Source organism: Drosophila obscura, unplaced genomic scaffold (genome assembly GCF_018151105.1).
Source record: "Drosophila obscura isolate BZ-5 IFL unplaced genomic scaffold, ASM1815110v1 contig_179, whole genome shotgun sequence".
Lineage (NCBI taxonomy): Eukaryota > Metazoa > Arthropoda > Insecta > Diptera > Drosophilidae > Drosophila > Drosophila obscura.
The window spans coordinates 7,354,369-7,372,608 of record NW_024542766.1 but is presented as its reverse complement, the minus strand read 5'-3'; the positions used below and the strand labels follow the sequence as shown (position 1 = coordinate 7,372,608).

Below are 18,240 nucleotides of genomic sequence, written 5' to 3'. Positions count from 1 at the left end.
TTAGAAAATTTAGGAAAATTCTTAGAAATTTTAGGAAAATTCTTAGAATTCTTAGTGAAAAATCAGAAACTATAGAAAACGTTTATTAGAAATTCGAACAACATTCAAACTACCTGAAATACAATTAGATTTCGATTTAAAAAGAAAGTCAGGAATAAAATAGACTGAATATTTCTGCATAAGGCTTTGTCCCAGTGTTAGACAATCCATCCATTCAGCATTAACTTAGGGGGATGCCCGCTTAAAGGAATTTTCAATACCAATAATAAACGAAAGATAAGGGAAAGAAAAGTTTAGTTCTATTCCTTTTTTCAGGCCTAAACCCCTAGCATGCTTCCATTGGCAGTCGATCAATCACTCATCTGCTACTTATTCCTTTTGCCAAATCAAAGGACATTTAACCATTCAATCAATTACCAATCAATAAAATTCTAAATCTCTTTTGGAAAAACTTTCAAAACAAACTTTACCCTGAAGTTCTCAGAATTATTTTTAGCCAAGAAATTGTCATATTTAAGCCACATAAAAACATTTACAACCCTTAAAGCCGCTTCCTGCTCAAGAATTTAGTTTGAAAAGATATCTTTCGACTTTTGAAGACTTTTTAAACAGGAAACCCAAACTTCTGCCACTTTTGCTACACTTTCTAGAACTTATGCTTACTGTCCGAAAAGTTTGATTGCCAGAAAATATTATCAAACCTAAAGATTAGAAGTTGCAAAAGAGGACAATAGCTTGACAAATAGCTAGAAAAATACATAAAAAAAAAAAACATGAAAATGTGCGTATAAGAACACATAAACTTTAGTTGTACTGATTTTAATCCACAAACGACACACATGCTGGATCCTTATGGCTTTAAAAACGCATTTTCCGCCTGAAATGTTGATTAGACAGCGAACTGCCATCTCCATTCTCCCCATAACAACAAAAAATAAAGAAAAACATCAATTGCTGTTGTAATTTTAGACATCAGCCGTTGGGAAAATTAATCTATGTACATGTATTATAAAATATTACAAAATTGTTTTAGAACTTTGAAGAGCCCTCCGTGCAACGTTGGGGCCTTAAATTTCCAAGTGCCAAATCCAAAGGCATTGATCAATTTATATTGGATTTTGTGTCTGCCTGTGCCCCACAAAAATACGAGTAATATTCGAGAGCTTAAGCTCCTCTCAAGTGCTTATTTGTTGTTTATTTCGTAATTTGAGTTTTTTGTGTGTTTCTTTTCGGCTCTGCAGAAATTGAGAGAGAAATTGATGACCCATGTGGTCTGTCGACTTTGACTTACGGTCAGGACTATTAATTTTGGTCAAAAGACATACCCAACTCACATACTTTTCTACCCCGAAATTGTTATCCCTTCTTTGCTCCCCCCCAAAATGTTTCTCCTTCCACTGTTCCCTCCTGTGTCTTGAAGCTTAAAACTTCATTTGACACGTGGACGCTCATTCTGTTATTCTTCTACAGAAAAAAGATTATGCAGAACTTTCTGTAAATCGAAAATAAATTACAAAATTCGAGCCCAAAAGAATATAAACGCATCATTAAATCCAAAAAAAACAAAGGGACAGAAAAAGCTGCAAAAAGTCCATGACTTCCAAGGACTAAAAGCCAAGAAAGCTGCTTATGTAAATGATTTAAAATGGATGGACCTTTAAGACGGATTTCCATTGTACATTTTAGTAAGAGATTTCGCTGCAAAATTTTTGGAAAGGCTTCATTGAGCAGCAAAATAAATGGTGGGACTACCAAAGGGTTGGCTGCTGTTTTAAAGAAATGGGAACGAGGTTTTTCTTCAGTTCCATGGGAACTTTAAGCAATTAAAGCCTCAAATCGTTCCTCTCTTCGATTTGCATGCCCCAAAAGATTCTTCTTCTTCCATTTCTGTTTGATTTTTCTTTGCCCCAACAGATGTTTTTTCCTGATCTGTTGCGTGACCCACAAAAATAAGCAAACCAAAAAGATGGACAAACAAATTGTGGGAATAATCCACGGGACCCACAAGGATTTTCTCCTCCTCCGCTTTTACAACAATAAGTTTGAGCATACAACACGAACGTCGAGACGGGTGGGAAACTTCTTTGTTGTGTTTTTTTTCTCTTCTTTTTTTGTCACCCAGCGGTGGGTCCTAAGGCAAATTCCTTTGTAACGCCCAAGGATTCGCAGGATTCCCTGGCTGCCCTGATTTCCCCTTGTGACTCTCCTCTCGCTCCAAGGGGGGTGTCCCATGGCGACAGACCGACAGACAGACAGCCAGCCAGCCAATCAATCAATGCAGAAGCCATACAACATTTTTGACACTGCCATTTTTCGTGTAATAAAATTTAAAAGTTAATTTAATTTTGATCTACTTTAAAAGCGATGCAAAAACGGAAATTTCAGGTGACTGGAAAACAGGAATTTATTGGTATCACAGCAGGGAACGTAAAGCAATCCTCGCCTGCAGGCAACGAAACGATTTTCGGTAGAGCGCGACATAGCATAAACGAAACAACAATTGCCACAGCTTTTCCACAGAATTTTCCCATTTTCCAGGCTTAGCAACAGACCTAAAAATTACATTCATTTCCTGCTTCCGGGCATCACGTAGCCGCCATGAAGTCCTCCCTTACTTTGGGCCTCTGTCTGGCTTTTGTTTTTTTTTTTTTGGTCAAATTACCAACATCCTGCGCAAAGGACATTGGGAATGGTTTTGGCCTTTTGGGTTGTTAATAAACGTTTTGTTGGGGGCGTGATAAACGATTAGATGTGGATAGGGATAGGAAAAAGAGAAAAATAGTTAATTTTGTGATAGAAATCGGTAGTTTTAAATAATTTTTGCATATTTAAGTCTCTTAACAAAATCTCGAAAATATATAAAAAAAATTCTCCCAAAATTTCTCTCAAATTTCTGCCATCTTCAACCTCTAATTCATGTTTCTGCTACCGCAAAAATTATGCCACATTGTTTCACCTTAACTTTTTTTTATCAATTTGTCTTGCGAAAACTTTCTAAACTTCTCTAATGCCAAAAACTCTCTCTGCCGAAACAATATTTTCTCACCAAACACATGCAAAAATTGCCCATCAGACGGACGGACTACACACACGCAACAAATAAGTTAATTCTCATGACAAAATGCGATAATAGCCGTACAAATTGTTTGCCCCTGAGAACGTATCAAACTTTCAGAGGCCAAACCAACTTTTGGCACCTCATTATGGCAGCAAATTTTCGGTCCCAGACACCGATCTCTCATCCCTCATCCCTTTGGGCACTCAGAGAATCAGAAAACATAAATTTAGAGCCCATCCCACAGCAGGACCCTTAGCAATCGTAAAACTATATATTTTATGACCGCAGTGACAGAAAAAATAAGAAAAAAAACAGCAAAAAAGCATGGAAAAACAGTACAAATATAGAAAATGACAGTAAAAAAAAAAGGGGAAAAAACTGACTCCCTGAAAAGAGGCAAAAAAATGGCACAAAAATTTAATCAACATGACTTTGTCGCCCACTTGATATCAGCCCCCACATGGCATGGGTAAGGGATAGTGGCAAAGGGCTATATATTGCTTTGTGTGCGCGATTGGGGTGTAGAGGGAACAACTATTCCAAAGGTACAAGTAGCAGCAGCAGCTGCATGGGGCACTAGTTTTAATTGCTTATTGCACAGTTCAAACAAAACTGTCCTCGATCTCTGTGGCAATAAAGTTTTGGGTTCATTGTAGTGCAACAAAAAAAACCAAAAAAAAAAACAAGTGGAAAACTAGAAAATTTCTCTAAACTTTAAAAGTTTGAAATGGTGATAAAATTTGAATAAAACCCTAGAACAACTCTTTAAACTAAACGACGCTTAGAAATGTTTAAAAGTTGCCCCAAAAACTCCCTAAAAATTACTATAAAACCCTCCAAAAACATACTAAAAACTCCTTTCAAAATTCCTCTAAAATCTTCTTCACATCCGCCGTAACTCAATGACTTTTTGTACCTCTAAAATTCAGATAAATTCTGACAAATTTCTACTTAAATTGTCCCATTTGCTTGCATTATTTATACAAATTTTCTAGCCACATCTCTGGGGCTGGTTTAAGCCTACAAAAAAAAAAATAACTAAACTAAACACACGGCTAAAGGTAGGGGAAAAAAATAAGAGTACGGACGACAGGGCGTATGATTAACGCCCCCAAAAGCCACAAAGTAGGCAACACAAAGCCCACCAAATGGCAGCAAAAGCAGCAGAAGCGGCAGCACCAAAGTCTCATCAAATATGTTGATAAAACACAAAAGATTACATGGAACATGGGAAAAATAAAGGGTCCCAGGGTTAGGAATAGGGCCAAAAGCAAGGAACAGAAGTAAGACCAGGGCCAGGAGCAGAAGTACAGCCAGAAGCAGAGGCATCTCCAGAAGGCCCAGAACCAAAGGCATCTCTCTAATGTGTTTGTCAAAACGTTTTAATGCCCAGAGCTTCGATCCATGGACTTGGGCTGGGGGCTGGGGTCCCATAAAGCTACAAATGCTTTGGTCTATCGCCCTAGCAGTAACCTTTTCTCTGCTTTTATTTTGGCCGGTTAGTGGATGAAGCGGAGGGGGGCTGATGGGAGTGGTGCACGTGGCTGACGGCGACGAACCCATAGATGACCTTTTTGGCAGCCACAGAATAAAAATTGTTAAATAAAAGGCAAATAAAATTTGTGTGTCACACAAATAAAAAAACGAAAGCGAGCGACGCCTGCCCTTGCCATCAATGTCTCACTGAAGAGAAGGAATCATAGTTTTAGAGGAACGAAGTTTTTGATGCCCTAGAAAAACAATTTAGTTTTTATTACAGATAAATTGTATTCGTCATTCGATATGCTTAATATGAAAAAATAATTAAAATTAAAGATTGTAGGGCCTGTGGTATAAATATCTTCAGTAAGACTTGCCTTCCTTTCGATTGTACGTATCATTCCAGTGAAATAGTGATTCTATCTTAGACCTAGATGAACTTTCTTTGTCGAATCTATTTTTGTTTTTGCTTGTACAGAAACACGTAGAAGAAAATTAGGAAAAATATAACGAAATGAAGAAAAATATTATGAATATTCTGTAGAAATAAATAGAAAAATAGCCTAAAACTATAAATAAGTGGAAAATATCAAAATATATATGAGTACTTTTTAGATGTCGCAAAGACTTTCTCTGCATCATAATACCCTCTTCTCTCGAGGGTACAAACAACCTGTTGTGGGCTTGTGTGTGTGTTTACATGTGAGAGGGTGTCTGTAAGAGTGTGAGAATGTATGCAAGAGTGTGTGTAAGGATATGTCTGCGTGTCCTATTTTGTTGGTTTGTGGGTGTTGAATGGGTATTAGAGTCGGGGACCCAAGGACCCCGAAGGCTATTTAAACCTCGTCAATGTGTTTTTCACGCTTCAATGGGAAAGCGGTCGGTCTGTGGATATGGCATGGTTACACTAGACAACAAAACTCTGTTCGAATATGAGATTGGAAAAAGTATAAAATATTTGACTCAGAGACCAAAAAGGCAGCTTTAACATCTCCTCCAATGCTCAGACCAAAGTATCTCCCAAATACTATTTCATTCAAAATATATCCCCTACCCTGATAAACAGTGTACATATTAGGACCCCAAGTGGCAGCTGTGGCACACCACTGTCCGCTCAATGAGGCATCATTTGATCAGGAGGCCACTCGATGCCCCAACAAAATGTGTTAATGCGATTGCTTATTATGTGTCAATCAGGCATTTTATTCCTCTAGTCCCAGCAACAAAAACAACAACAACAAAAAACACCAACAAAATACTTCTTGTCACCATTTAATGGTTGGACACATTGTTATTTAACCCAGGATTTAAGTGGGGTTTTTGAGGGTATTGCTTTGCACTGACGAAAATGAAAAAAAAAATATTTTAAATCTTCATATAGAAAATCTAATAAAATAATGAAAAAGATGCCATAGAAATTCAGAGGAGAAAAGGTTAAAAATTTTGAAGAATGTAATAAAAAAATTCAAGAAAAATACATATCCAGAATATAGAATTGTAAAGGTCTTCAAATGAAAAATATTTTGTATATTTTTTTCCCTTCATTCTCTTTCCTGTTTCCAGTAGATGCTGCTATAGATTTCCATGTATTTCCTTAGCATTTTTCCCCCATATTTTTCTGAGTGTATCGCACCCACATAAATAGCATCATTATCTGTATGAAATATCGCACAACTCATTCGTCATTTCGTCAAAAGTCAAGCAAGGGGCTGCTGCCGAGAAGCAGAGACGAAGAGAACGATGATAAATCACTTTCAATTTTGACAAACGTCACCCAAATGTCGCGTAGACCAGAGGCGCATTTCATCACCCGGCAGATGCCCCATACACACATGCTAGATACACCAACCCACACACAGATACACAGATATTCGGTCCCAAAATTTCCATAACGAGTGGTGGACCCCGGGCCTGGGTCGTGGCAATTGCTCTTTGCTTCCGCCAACAAATCATTCTTCAGCGACGGACACATCCGAGATATCATTGAGCGAAGAGCCACAGACAGACACGAGAGACAGACGGGTGGAAAAATAAGAGAAAGTCACAATTCGATTAAGTTCTGGGGATTGAAAACACGGGGAGGAGAAAGTAGAAAGGAAACACCTCCCTAAGGCTGGTAAATCATAAATAGAAAATCAGTTTAACAAAAAGGGATTACCAGGATTACTAGAAATGATTTAGGGTAATCTGGCCTCAAGTGAAATTTGATTTGTATTTTAGAAGAACGAATATTTACATATTTGACATTCAAAATTCTTAAAATTATTTCTTTCTTTATTATTTAGTAGCTTCCGGCCAGAAGAATTTTTAGATAATCTTCTTCTATGGTTAAGCACAAAGGTTGGCTAAAAAAAAGATTCCTCCATGAAAACTTTACCATTTTGGTCAAAAATATTTCAATGAGAATAATTTCTCTTTTTATAAAAAAAAAAAGTACATCAATAGTTAAAGAAAGTAAAAAGCGCTTTAACATTGTGGGCCAATTATTTATAACTTTTTTCAGCCAACAGCTGGAACAGTAAAAACTTCCATTCAATTAAAAAAAATATATATCATTTACTTTCCCTTCTCTTCTAAACATCCGTTAGACTTCCTCTAAAATTATAAATTCAAAGATCCCTCCAGTAATTGCCATTATGCTCCTCCCTGCCCCCACAGTGTATCTTCTTTTCTATCTTTTTAAATTATTGGGCCAAATGTCAGTGAGCGGCACAGTATTCGTTGTTGAGGAGCGTGTCTCTGCTTAAACTACAATTTAATTTCCGGCTCGACTTCATACCTCCTGTCGTCTCCTTTCTGCTGCCTCATTCTGACATCACGTATACGATACGAACGCCGGCTATCACGTATACGCTGGGATGCATCTCCTAACAAAAATATCTTTCGACGGGCACTTAATGCCTCAAGGATCCAGATGCTGCTGCTTCTACAGTGGCAAGTGGCAAAGGCTTAGACTTTCAACTTCCGCTTGCAACAACAGCAAAAACGAAACAAAGAAAATATAAAACCATCGCTTTTGGCGGGGGGCGAGTGTCTGCTGCATAATGCTGCATATTGGAAGACTCATTTCAGACTTTCAGAAATTTTTCATCACAAGAACTTCATTCGGAGAATCCATCCCCTTCTGGCTCTTTTAAGCATTCAGCACTCTTTTAACCCCTCACTCTCTTATGTCTTTCTCTCTGGTGTTTCTTCCCCTATGCACTCATCTCTCTTTTGTTTCTTACTGTTTTAACGATTGTTTCCTTATGCCTGCGGGGTGTTGCCCTCAAGGTAAGCCATCCATCAGGCTTCTTGACTTCTGTTTTCTTCATACACTCAAGAGGAACTCTCTGCCAAAGTCTATTTCTCCGCTTCCTTCCTCTCTACAGTCCCATCTTTAAGCTGTGTCTCTCTCTTGCACTCTCTCTTGCTTCTCTGCGTTGTTGCTTTTTCTTATAAATAATTCAATTGCCATTTTCTTTGCCCTCGTTTTGCACCTACTTGTAAAATGAAACATATGACGTTTTTCAAATGAATTCCAATGAACTCCGAAGTATTCCCTCCACACGTTAGACAGAGGGAGGGAGAGAGAGAGAGTTATAGAGTGCAAATAGGATATGTTGTATGCATGGCACAGCATGCAACAGGTGGAAGAGCGAGTCTTTCACTCTAGAAAATATTTGCATTCTTTAATCAGCTTCAATATGTAACAAAAAAAAACTCACGCCACCCATAAGGAGAAACTTCTCCATTTTTTTAATCATAGCTCCCCTTCGCTTATTCTTTTTCTTTTAGCGTGCCTTCAAGGGTAACTCATTGTCTAGACACTCGGTTCTTTTCTCCTTTTTCTTGTTGCATTTCAATTGCCGTTCACTTTGTATTCATGACTTCACCGCACATGCCCCCTTTTGGCTTCTGTCTAGCCCTTCTTTTGTCTGAATGCATGGCATTTTATTTTATACATGGATTATATTTCACACACACACACACACACACATCCCTTTCAATTTTTAATAATGGCTAAAAACCATTAGGCCATGACATCATTTACACGGCCTTCCCTTCACATCACATAAAATATAAAAATCCAATTCCAATAAATTTCTAGGTGCTGCTGCCACTAATGGTTGCACAGCCGCAGCTGTCTAACCCTTCGCTTTATATTTGCAACAACTATTATGGATAAATAGTGCGATTGGTGAGGGGGTTGGCACATGCAGCATTCAGGTGCAGTCATGCATAATTTGTGACCCAAAAAGAGGGAACAATTTTGGTGGGGGCAAAAGTTCCAAGCATATTTCACAAGTCGAATGTCATTAAAGTTTTGTTGGCGATTTTTTATGTTCTTTTTTAGCTTTAATGAGATGGACTTTTACGGGAAATTAAATGGAATTTTTTGGGTGATTTAAAAAGAATTTACTGGATATTAAGAAGAAATTTAGTGGACATTCACATGGAATATGGTGACAATTTACACCTATTTTAGGGAAATTATATGGAATTATATGGAAAAACAGAGGCAAAACTAGAGAATTTCAACATATTCTCAAATGCATGTGAATTCATTGAAAATTTAATTTTTAATTTAATTTAATTAATCTTGAATAGATCCCGTAAAAAAAAGTGCTTGTATGCACTTTAATTAATTAATTTTCATTATTCTAAATTATTTCCCCATTTTATTTTGATTAAATTACAGGTCCTCCAATCAAAAGTTCCGCAATGTTCCACTTCAATCCCCAATTGAGTCAAGGCAGTGCCTTGGCCCTCATCTGCTGTCTGATGAATCTCCTGATGATGCACCAACCCACCAATGCGGAGCTCTCGCCCGTCGTTCAAGGTAAGCCTCCACCACCTCACATTTCTCCGCCTGCATCATTTGTACACTAAATCCTCCCCTCCTTCTTTCAGCCGGTGGACCCATCAGCAATCTCTATGATAATCTCCTTCAGCGGGAGTATGCCGGACCCGTGGTCTTTCCCAATCATCAGGTCGAGCGCAAGGCTCAGCGCTCTCCCTCTCTGCGTCTACGCTTTGGTCGCAGCGATCCGGATATGCTCAATAATATCATGGAGAAACGTTGGTTCGGCGACGTCAACCAGAAGCCCATTCGATCGCCATCGCTGCGTCTGCGTTTTGGACGACGCGATCCCACATTGCCACAGATGCGACGCACCGCCTATGATGATCTCTTGGAGCGTGAATTGACCCTCAACAACCAGCAGCAGCAGCAGCTAGGAGACACAGCTGACGATCTCAGTGCCGACTATGATGGCCTTTACGAGCGTGTGGTGCGCAAGCCGCAGCGTCTTCGTTGGGGTCGCAGTGTGCCACAGTTTGAGGCAACCAATGGAGATAATGATCAGGTAAAAAAATTGGAATAAAAGTTTGGAAGTTTCAGGTACATTAATTACATTCTTTTGCAGCTTTACAACTCTCTGTGGAACTCTGAGAAAATGCGTCGCATGCTTTTGGCTTTACAGCAGTATGAGGCTGCTCCTGGACATGTTGCAAGCTATGCCAACGATGGAGACGACACCGATGCGCAACTGGATGAAGATACATCGGAATTCCAGCGTGAGGCACGCAAGCCAATGCGTTTGCGTTGGGGTCGTAGCACTGGCAAGGCCCCAGCTACCGAACAGAAGGTAGGAAAAACATCAGCATAAAATTGTTTCAATCCCATATAAATCTCCATTTTCTTTTCAGATTGAAACCTCTTCAATTGCTCCCAAAAATTAAATATTTATTGCAGATATTTATGGCCAAGGCGAAAGGAACTCCAAAGGACAATGGCAAGGACATCAAATGAAGGGAACATTGAAAGCTAGAAAAATGGTCAAAATATCCCAAAGCCAAAAAAGAAACAGTTTTTGAGAAAATTTTCAAATAGAGAAGGACAGAGAGTGGAGAGAATGTAGAGGCAGTGGAGAAGGTAGAAGCAGAGGCAACGGCTGAGAAATACATACATATATATATAATTAAAGAAACATATATCTTCTATATATATACATACATATATACAAAATATGATTAACCCATTAATGTCTAACATTTCGTTTTTGAGCAGCAAAAAAAAAAACTTACTCGTATATATATTTGTCCATGAAACTTTAACAAAATGTCGTCGCGCAGGTAAAAAAGAAAAAGTATCTAAAAGATTATAACGTTAAAAAAACTTAACAAATTAATTTGAAAATATATTTAAATTTTGGGTGGGTTTATTGACAAAAAATTGAAAAATTATGAAACTTTTTTGTTTTTCCATTTTTATTTTAATTTTTCCTCAAAACCTCTCTAAATTCCTATTATGCTCAATAAAAACCATTAAAGAAAATTCCCCCAAACAATTTCTAGCCTCAAGTGTATATACAAAAACATGAAAACTTAAAAGCCCCTAAAACTTAGCGCAAATTTGTTATAAAAACAAAAGAAAAATCTATAAAAAATATTTGAAAAATATATAAACATTTAATTTGTCAACAAACAAATTTTCGATTTAATAAAATTATATGAAAAGGTATAAAATGTTTGAAAAACATGGAAGGCCCCCGCGAAAGAAAGGAAAGGAAATATGTATTACTGCGACAATTGTTATATTCTGTGTGCTAAAAACAAAAACAAAAAGAAAGAATTCTATATACTATACAATATACACTTCATATATGTATGTATATGTAGAACAACTATTATATTATACGACTATATGGATATACATATATATCGAAAGAAATTTTATCAATGTATTTTACTTAACAAAATCAAAAAAATAAAAATACAAAATACAATTGAATGTTGTTTCTGACACAATTTTGTATATTTAATTTACACCATCATTGAAATTATTGTTTACAAAACAAAAACAACAAGAAACATACACATAGAAACACTATCCCCCACAGACAGAGAAGAGATCGGAGGTTATCAGTATATATACGTAAATATATATACCCTAAATATCATATGAATATGAATGTAAATAAATGTAAAACACACACACACAAATGACAAACACAAAATGAACGCGTACATATTTTACTCGATCTATATGCTATATATATATATATATAATAAATACCCATAATACCTATGGTGAAACTCTGAAGGAGTCAAAAAATTCAAAGTGTTTTTATTTGTGGAGGCTTTGTTGTATTTTTCAGGAAAATATTGAAAGAATGCTTACATAGAAAAAAAATCAAAATCTGATGACCATCGCATTTCTCAATTTACAACTAAAAAATTTCATACAGAAACGGAAATTAAATCGAATATATAAACCTTTCTAAGCCCTAAACTCAGAAAAATTTGACTATTTTAAATATAATTTCTCTATGTTATGCTATACAAAAAACATCGAAAATATTTTTCCCAAATTACCAAATATTCTCCTAAAATGCAGAAATGTCACACAGTTAGCCTCCCAAAACCATAACCTAATACAGTAGCCCGCCGTAATTGAGTGCATTTTCGTGTCGAATTTCCAATGTCAAATGCAATTAACAAAAATATAAAACGCTCTCCATTTACAGAGACAGAAGAGAGAGAGAAATTTCTGAACCACATTTGGAGTTGAAAAGTTAATTACGAAAAACAAACATCAAAATGTAAAAGTGGGTTGGGTGTTAAAGGTGTTAAGGGCTCTGGTTAGATGTCGACCCACAGGTGGAAAGCACCTGTAAATGTCTCTGTTTGTCTTTTCCCATTATCATTACCCGGAATGTTGTTGCTCCTGCCAGTTTCATCAGTGCGCAGCGCTGTTGTTGCTTGTTTGGTTGCTGGCTTAACCCTCTCACATTTGTGGCCTTAATCGCGTTGCAGAGGATACTCTTCGCCTGTCGTCTGTCGCTGTGGGAATCCAAGTTGATAATTGCTGGCACTTTTATTGGGTCATTCGGTGGCGCTTGATGTTCCACATGCAGTAGGATAAAGTTTGGCAGAGATGCACTGCAACGCGCGTTTTATGCATGAAAACTTTTCACATAAAATTTCAAAGCTTCAAATGTTTTAATAGATGTAAATTAACTTCACTACGTTAAATATTCTCCACAAATTAAAAATTGCATTCATTAAAGTTTCAACTATAGATTTGGACGCACAGCAAAGTTTTAGAAATTGAAACAAATTTAACTAAACAAAATTTGAGGAAAAGTCCGCCCATAAAGCAATATTTTCTCCTAATTTACAGGTATTTTTATACCCATAATACCCAAAGATTACATTGCCATGTGCTGTTGCATGGAACTCCAACAAAATGTGGTATAAGTTCCACATTTAACTCTTGAAACTTTGACTCTTCTCTGGCATCATTTTTCTAATGTCAAAAGTTTTATGGCAACCTGTTTTTAAATGTTCTATCTAAATGTTGTTTCTGTTGCACATACGGTACATATAGTATAAGGGTACTATACAGCATTACATTACTTAGTACTTGGTAAATATTTATGCAAATATTATACAATTACACACACACATACACAGACATATGCTCGCCTAAAAGCGCTCTGCAAACACACAAAAGTTTTCCAGGCCACACGCATACTCTCAAGCGAGAAAGCGGTACAAATGTGTCACCCACACACGCTTAAGCCTGAAAGCAACCAAACTTTATGAGCCGTTGGTTTAGATACCCTTAAATATCCACCGTTTATATATGTATTTAGTAGATACTGTATGAATTTTAATCATCTAAATTTTGATCACGGACGGATGGAAGGAAATGGCTTCATAAATTGATTGAAAACCCCTTTGCTGTGCTGTTGCGATATCCTTCCTTATATTTTGTCTTTGCAAATATCATTATACCCTATCTTGAAGGGCATTTAAAAATGAAAACAAACTTCAGGCCGTGACAGAAACAACTTGCGATTAAAAACGCGAGCAAAAGACTTCGGAATCGGTTTGCCTGCTTCCGAATGCCCCGCAAATCCCTCTCCTTATGTGGATATGCAAATGAAAGAGCAACAGCAACAGCAAAAAATGTTAACAACTGCTTCCGTTTCTGTCTGAGTCGCATGCCTCCCCCTCACCACCTTCTCCTCTTCCACACATGAGAAAATACAAAAACTAATGCAAAAGTTTTTTGGCTTTCCAAGGGATAAGACGACACATGACACGAACAAGAAGTGTTGGCTGGCAGACTAGACGATATCTTGTCTGGTGAATAAAAAAAAACTTTAAGAGAAATACTTTCAAGAGACAAGTTATCCAAGGAGGAGACTTTATTAGTTAAGAGAACGTTTCACTCACCTTTATTACATTAATTTTGCCTCCTCTTCTTTATCATTCACATAAATGTAATAGTTCATATGGCGAAACAAGAGAATAAAACGCAGCGCTCTTAGTTCTGTTGCCTTCTCCTCCTGATCTTGTACAGTTATTTTCACAGGCAAAACGATTTCGAGGTTACGATGAACGAAAAAACAAGAACCTGAGATTCCTGGAACGTACGACGATTTCGAACGGTACGAAACGACACAAATACTGCACTGCACTTCACTTTCACACACTTTTCACATTTCCTCCTGCGATCCCCTTTTTCAGCGCCATTTCCCGCTTTTCATTTTCAGCTTTATCCCGTTTTTGCGCACACGTGAGAAATGAAAGAGAGAGAGAGAGAGCGAAATCTTCTCCCCTCACCAAGTATGGTGACATCTTTAAACGAAAGCGCCGACGAAGTCACGTAGGCCGTTTTGATCATCTTCTCTCCGCCCACTACAAGGGAGTGCAAAAGATTTGTAGACTTTCTGCAATAGGATTTTGCACACCCCCACACACATGCAGCGCAAGACCTCGTGGCCGAACGAAAAAATTGTGGGCGACACCACAGACATAACGGAACCTAAGTAGGGTGAATGAATGAAATAATGTTTAACACACTTGTTGCACTTCGCTTTCACTTTTTTTCACTACACTTTCACATATTTGCCATTTGATCTGCCATTTTATGCCGCTGCTTTGCCTTTTCGTAGATTTAACACTTTATTGCCTGGATGGTTGATATTTTTCACTGCACTACACTAACACACACACGCTACACTATTTTCCGATTAATTTTCACCATTTTCCCGCTTTTTCCGACCCGAAACCGGCAAAAGAACGCGGAGCCGACATGGAACGCGTGCAAACCGAACCGGAACTTGGAAGCTTCTGGAACTGGAAGACCGATGATGTAACTGCGCAGCCGGCTTAGTACTCGCTCATTCCATGCTCTCCTTTTGCTCCACTTCCAATCACTCACTACTAAGCATAAGGAGAGCGAACGTTTGTGTGTGTGAGTGACCACTTGTTGGTGCAGAGGGTGTGAGAAAGCGAGATGGTTAGACGGCTTGAGACTCGCTCATTCCACGCTGCTCTCTCTCCTCTTCTTGTTCTGAAGTTTGAGGTCCTATTGGAATTTAATTGAATTGTAATGGTATTTATTATGCTTCTCTTCAGCTTCCTCGCCATTAGCATCGCAAAACTTATTAACAATCAAAAAAACACTGAAATATTCATCGTATACACTTCCTCCGCTCTTCAAATGCTAAAATGAACAGTTAACTTTTGTGTGGTGGAGGAGAGCGAGTTCCTCTCGCACTGTTTGAGAGCGACTGTACTGTCAAATCAGTGAGCTACCGTTTGAGAGCCATTGCCCTCGAAGTTTTTCGTATAGGGTAGCAGGGGTGAAGGGAGTTTTGGCACCATCAAGCAGAATGAAACGCAGTAAATATGTGTATTATTAAAAATATTCATTTATTAATGTTTAGATATGTTCTAAAACGGGTACCGCTTGAGAGATAGAACTAAAAAAATCATCAGAGAACACAACACATCGGAGATGATCCCTGCTTCGTTTTGTTTCGTTTTTTGTTTGTTTGTTTGTTTGTTTGTTTGTTTTGCATGAAAATGTGCTTAAAATTGGTATGGAGTGGGGTGGGCAATACTGATACAGCGCTCGAGGGTACGAAATTAACTATACGATTCGTCAGCTTAAAGAAACACAAACACTGGAGGGTGAGGGGTATGTAAGTGTAGGTGTAGGGTGTAGGTGTACGATTAAAAAACGTTTCGTCATAAAATGCTAATCCAGAACTTGTCGAATTTGAAAATCCTCTAAATTCTCTTGCGGAATGAGTCGCAGTTTCATATCGTTGGCCAAATGGAGCACCGCATAGAGGGCCACCGATGGGGACAAAGAATCTGCCATTTTGGCCGTCAACAGATCGGGCAGCGTACGGTAAATCTCCTGGAAGCTGGCCACACCCTTGGAGTACTGTTCATCCTTTGGCACGGGATGAACGGGTATGGCAGCCTCATCGACAGCATTGAGCAGCTGCTTCTGGATCAGGGAATTGCAGCTCTTCTTGAGATTCTTCATGTCTATCACCTTGGCACGCTTGGCGAATGGCACAATCACTTTGGTGACCTGCAAAAACAAGACCAAAAATAAATAAATACCCTTGGGCTTAGTGCGAAGTGCTTCAAAGAGCCTCCACCCACCTGCTTGGGTGCACCTTCGTATTCGGTCGCAATCTCCACAATTGTATCGTGTCCCAGATGCATGTTTTGGCTCTGATTGGGCGTACCCTCGCACGAATCCACATTCATCATGTCCATGGGATCCTCAATGCCCGCACCCGACATTCGATTTGTTGCCACCTGCGGATCGTCTGTGGTGAAATGTTCATTGTCAAAGAGCTCTATGTCGGCATCGCCATGATGTGAGGAGCCGCCATCATCCATGTCCATGTCATTGCCCAGTCCCTCGTCCAGATCGGCCTCACCGTAACGCTGGCTCACTTTGATGCTCGGCGCCGAATCGTATTTGAAAAAGTATTCGTCCTCAAAGTTAAATTTTGTGGGCAGCATCAGCTTGCGGGCATCCCATTTCTTTTGATAGTTGGCCTTTCGCTGCTTGATGTTCGCATCGAGCGGCTGGAAGAACTCCTCCTTGAACTTGCCATAGTTCACCTCCTTCATGCGTCGCTTGGCGGCCACTGCAGCCGATTTCTTTGGTTTGGCCGCAGTCACAGCGTCCGTTGACCCGTTCGTCTGGGCGAGAGTGGTGCGCGGCCGAGTGCGCTTGAATTTCCAATGCGCTGGACCCGCCCAAAACTGTGAGATCTGCTCCATGGGTCGGTAGGAGTAGTCCAGCCGTGAGACACCGTCCACCGGTCGCAGATCGTCAATGAATTCGGCGGTTTTCCTCAGCCGTCGGCAATTATTGATGACCGTCTGCTCCTCGGCGGTGAGCTCTTCCAAATCATTCGATGGTATTTCGAGAACAATGGGTGGACCTGCTTCCATATCCGGCATGGGCTCGCACTCGGCATTCATGTCAAAGGCCACGGATATCTCTGTGGGATTCATACAGAAATCATCCGCATTCTCCAGTCCCTCATCGTCGTCCTCATTTGTGCCGGGCGCCGCCGCCGTCTCTGACATGGATGTCAGCGACTTATCCGCCTGGTGGCTTGGGATTCGGAGCACTGGTGATCACATAGCCCGTGTGGAGTGGCCGCAGAACTAGATTATCGGCATGATTGACCAGTTTATAGAGCCATTCCGCACTGCACAAGGCATCGTCGGGCCACTCCTGCCCGCTGGCACTCAGCGTTTCGCTATCCATCAGCTCGTCCGTGTCCTCCGTCGCGTCCCACATTTTGTAGGTGGTGCGCAGCCTCAGCTCCGAATCCATACTGGGCAGTATGTTGTGCATCAGTCGATTGGAGGCATTGATGGAGCCCACCGTCGAATTGAGCTTTCCAAAGACCGCATCCTGCATGGGCATCATGTCCAAACGGGCATTCAACGTCTCCTTGTTCTTGGTCAGCGTTGAGACATTCTTCTTCTGTCGCTTGGGCTTGGGTGCCGCTGCCTTCTGCTGTTTACTGGCAGCTGCATCGCCACCTTCGCCATCACCTGGCGCTCCATCTGGCGAGCCCCCATCGTCCGCATCGGCATCGTTGATCTGCTTGTCCGTCAAGGTGCGGGCACTCAGACCCGCCGATATGCGCATGGCATCGATGTAAATAGAGTCCACACGCAGGCCGTAGACCTTGGACGAGGCCTCCAGCGAAGAGCCAGCCATCTGTGAAGGCAGAAAAGTGGGTCAAGCTAAGAACAAATGGATCAGCCCAAGCGCAACTCACCTTGAAGTTGCTTAGCTTCTTGTGATGGCGATCCATTAGATTGGCCAGCGAATCAATCAGCGACATGTGCCAGGCATTGTCTTTGCTCAGCTTATTGCAATTGTACAGATCCACGCAGGAGCGTATCGCCTCGTTCTCCTCAATGGACTCCAGCGCTGAGCTCTTGCGCGTGTCCTGCTGCACCAGCAGCGTACGCCGGCGTGCCTCCCGCCGCTCGGCCTCATCGTCATTGATCACGGTTATGTCCCGGGCCATGCTCTCGCGGTAGCTGCCCACCGCAGATCGACGCAGTGGCGTCTCCGAGCGCGGCAACGTCATGATTGTGTTTGCTGGTCCCGTGCCCCTTTGCTGGTCTGGTCGCGTCCCTGATTTTACCCGCAAAATTAACCGAAAATACCAATCTCTGGCTGGGTGTGCGACAATGGCCTGTTGTGTGCCGCGCAAGGGAAGATTATAGTTTTTTCTATAACAATTTTCACTTGGCTTTTGTTGCTTATTTTTACCAATTTCGTTTTGTGGCTGCTGCGTTGGTATTGGTAATAGTTTACAGTTTCTTTCAAACGACGCCGCAATCTAGGGATGGGAGCGTCA

General features: G+C 40.1%; 2 protein-coding genes across 2 annotated transcripts in view; one reads left to right on the top strand and one right to left on the bottom strand.

The window, feature by feature from the left end:
- The window catches only part of LOC111080214 (short neuropeptide F), a 42,059-nt gene extending 31,089 nt beyond the window's left edge, over positions 1-10,970 (top strand). Inside the window, exons 2-5 of the mRNA XM_022375695.2 lie at positions 9,219-9,359; positions 9,431-9,885; positions 9,946-10,167; positions 10,229-10,970. Of these exons, the coding sequence (XP_022231387.2) occupies positions 9,242-9,359; positions 9,431-9,885; positions 9,946-10,167; positions 10,229-10,261 (828 nt within the window). The 5' untranslated portion in view covers positions 9,219-9,241 and the 3' untranslated portion in view covers positions 10,262-10,970. The remainder of the gene's footprint in view (positions 1-9,218; positions 9,360-9,430; positions 9,886-9,945; positions 10,168-10,228) is intronic.
- A 4,261-nt stretch (positions 10,971-15,231) lies between these two features.
- LOC111080213 (condensin complex subunit 2) lies at positions 15,232-18,226 on the bottom strand. Its single transcript, XM_022375694.2, is given in 4 exon segments — positions 15,232-15,923; positions 15,998-16,969; positions 16,971-17,588; positions 17,650-18,226. Coding segments are annotated over 4 exon segments (2,253 nt in total). The 5' UTR covers positions 17,968-18,226; the 3' UTR covers positions 15,232-15,578.
- Positions 18,227-18,240: the final 14 nt, after the last annotated feature.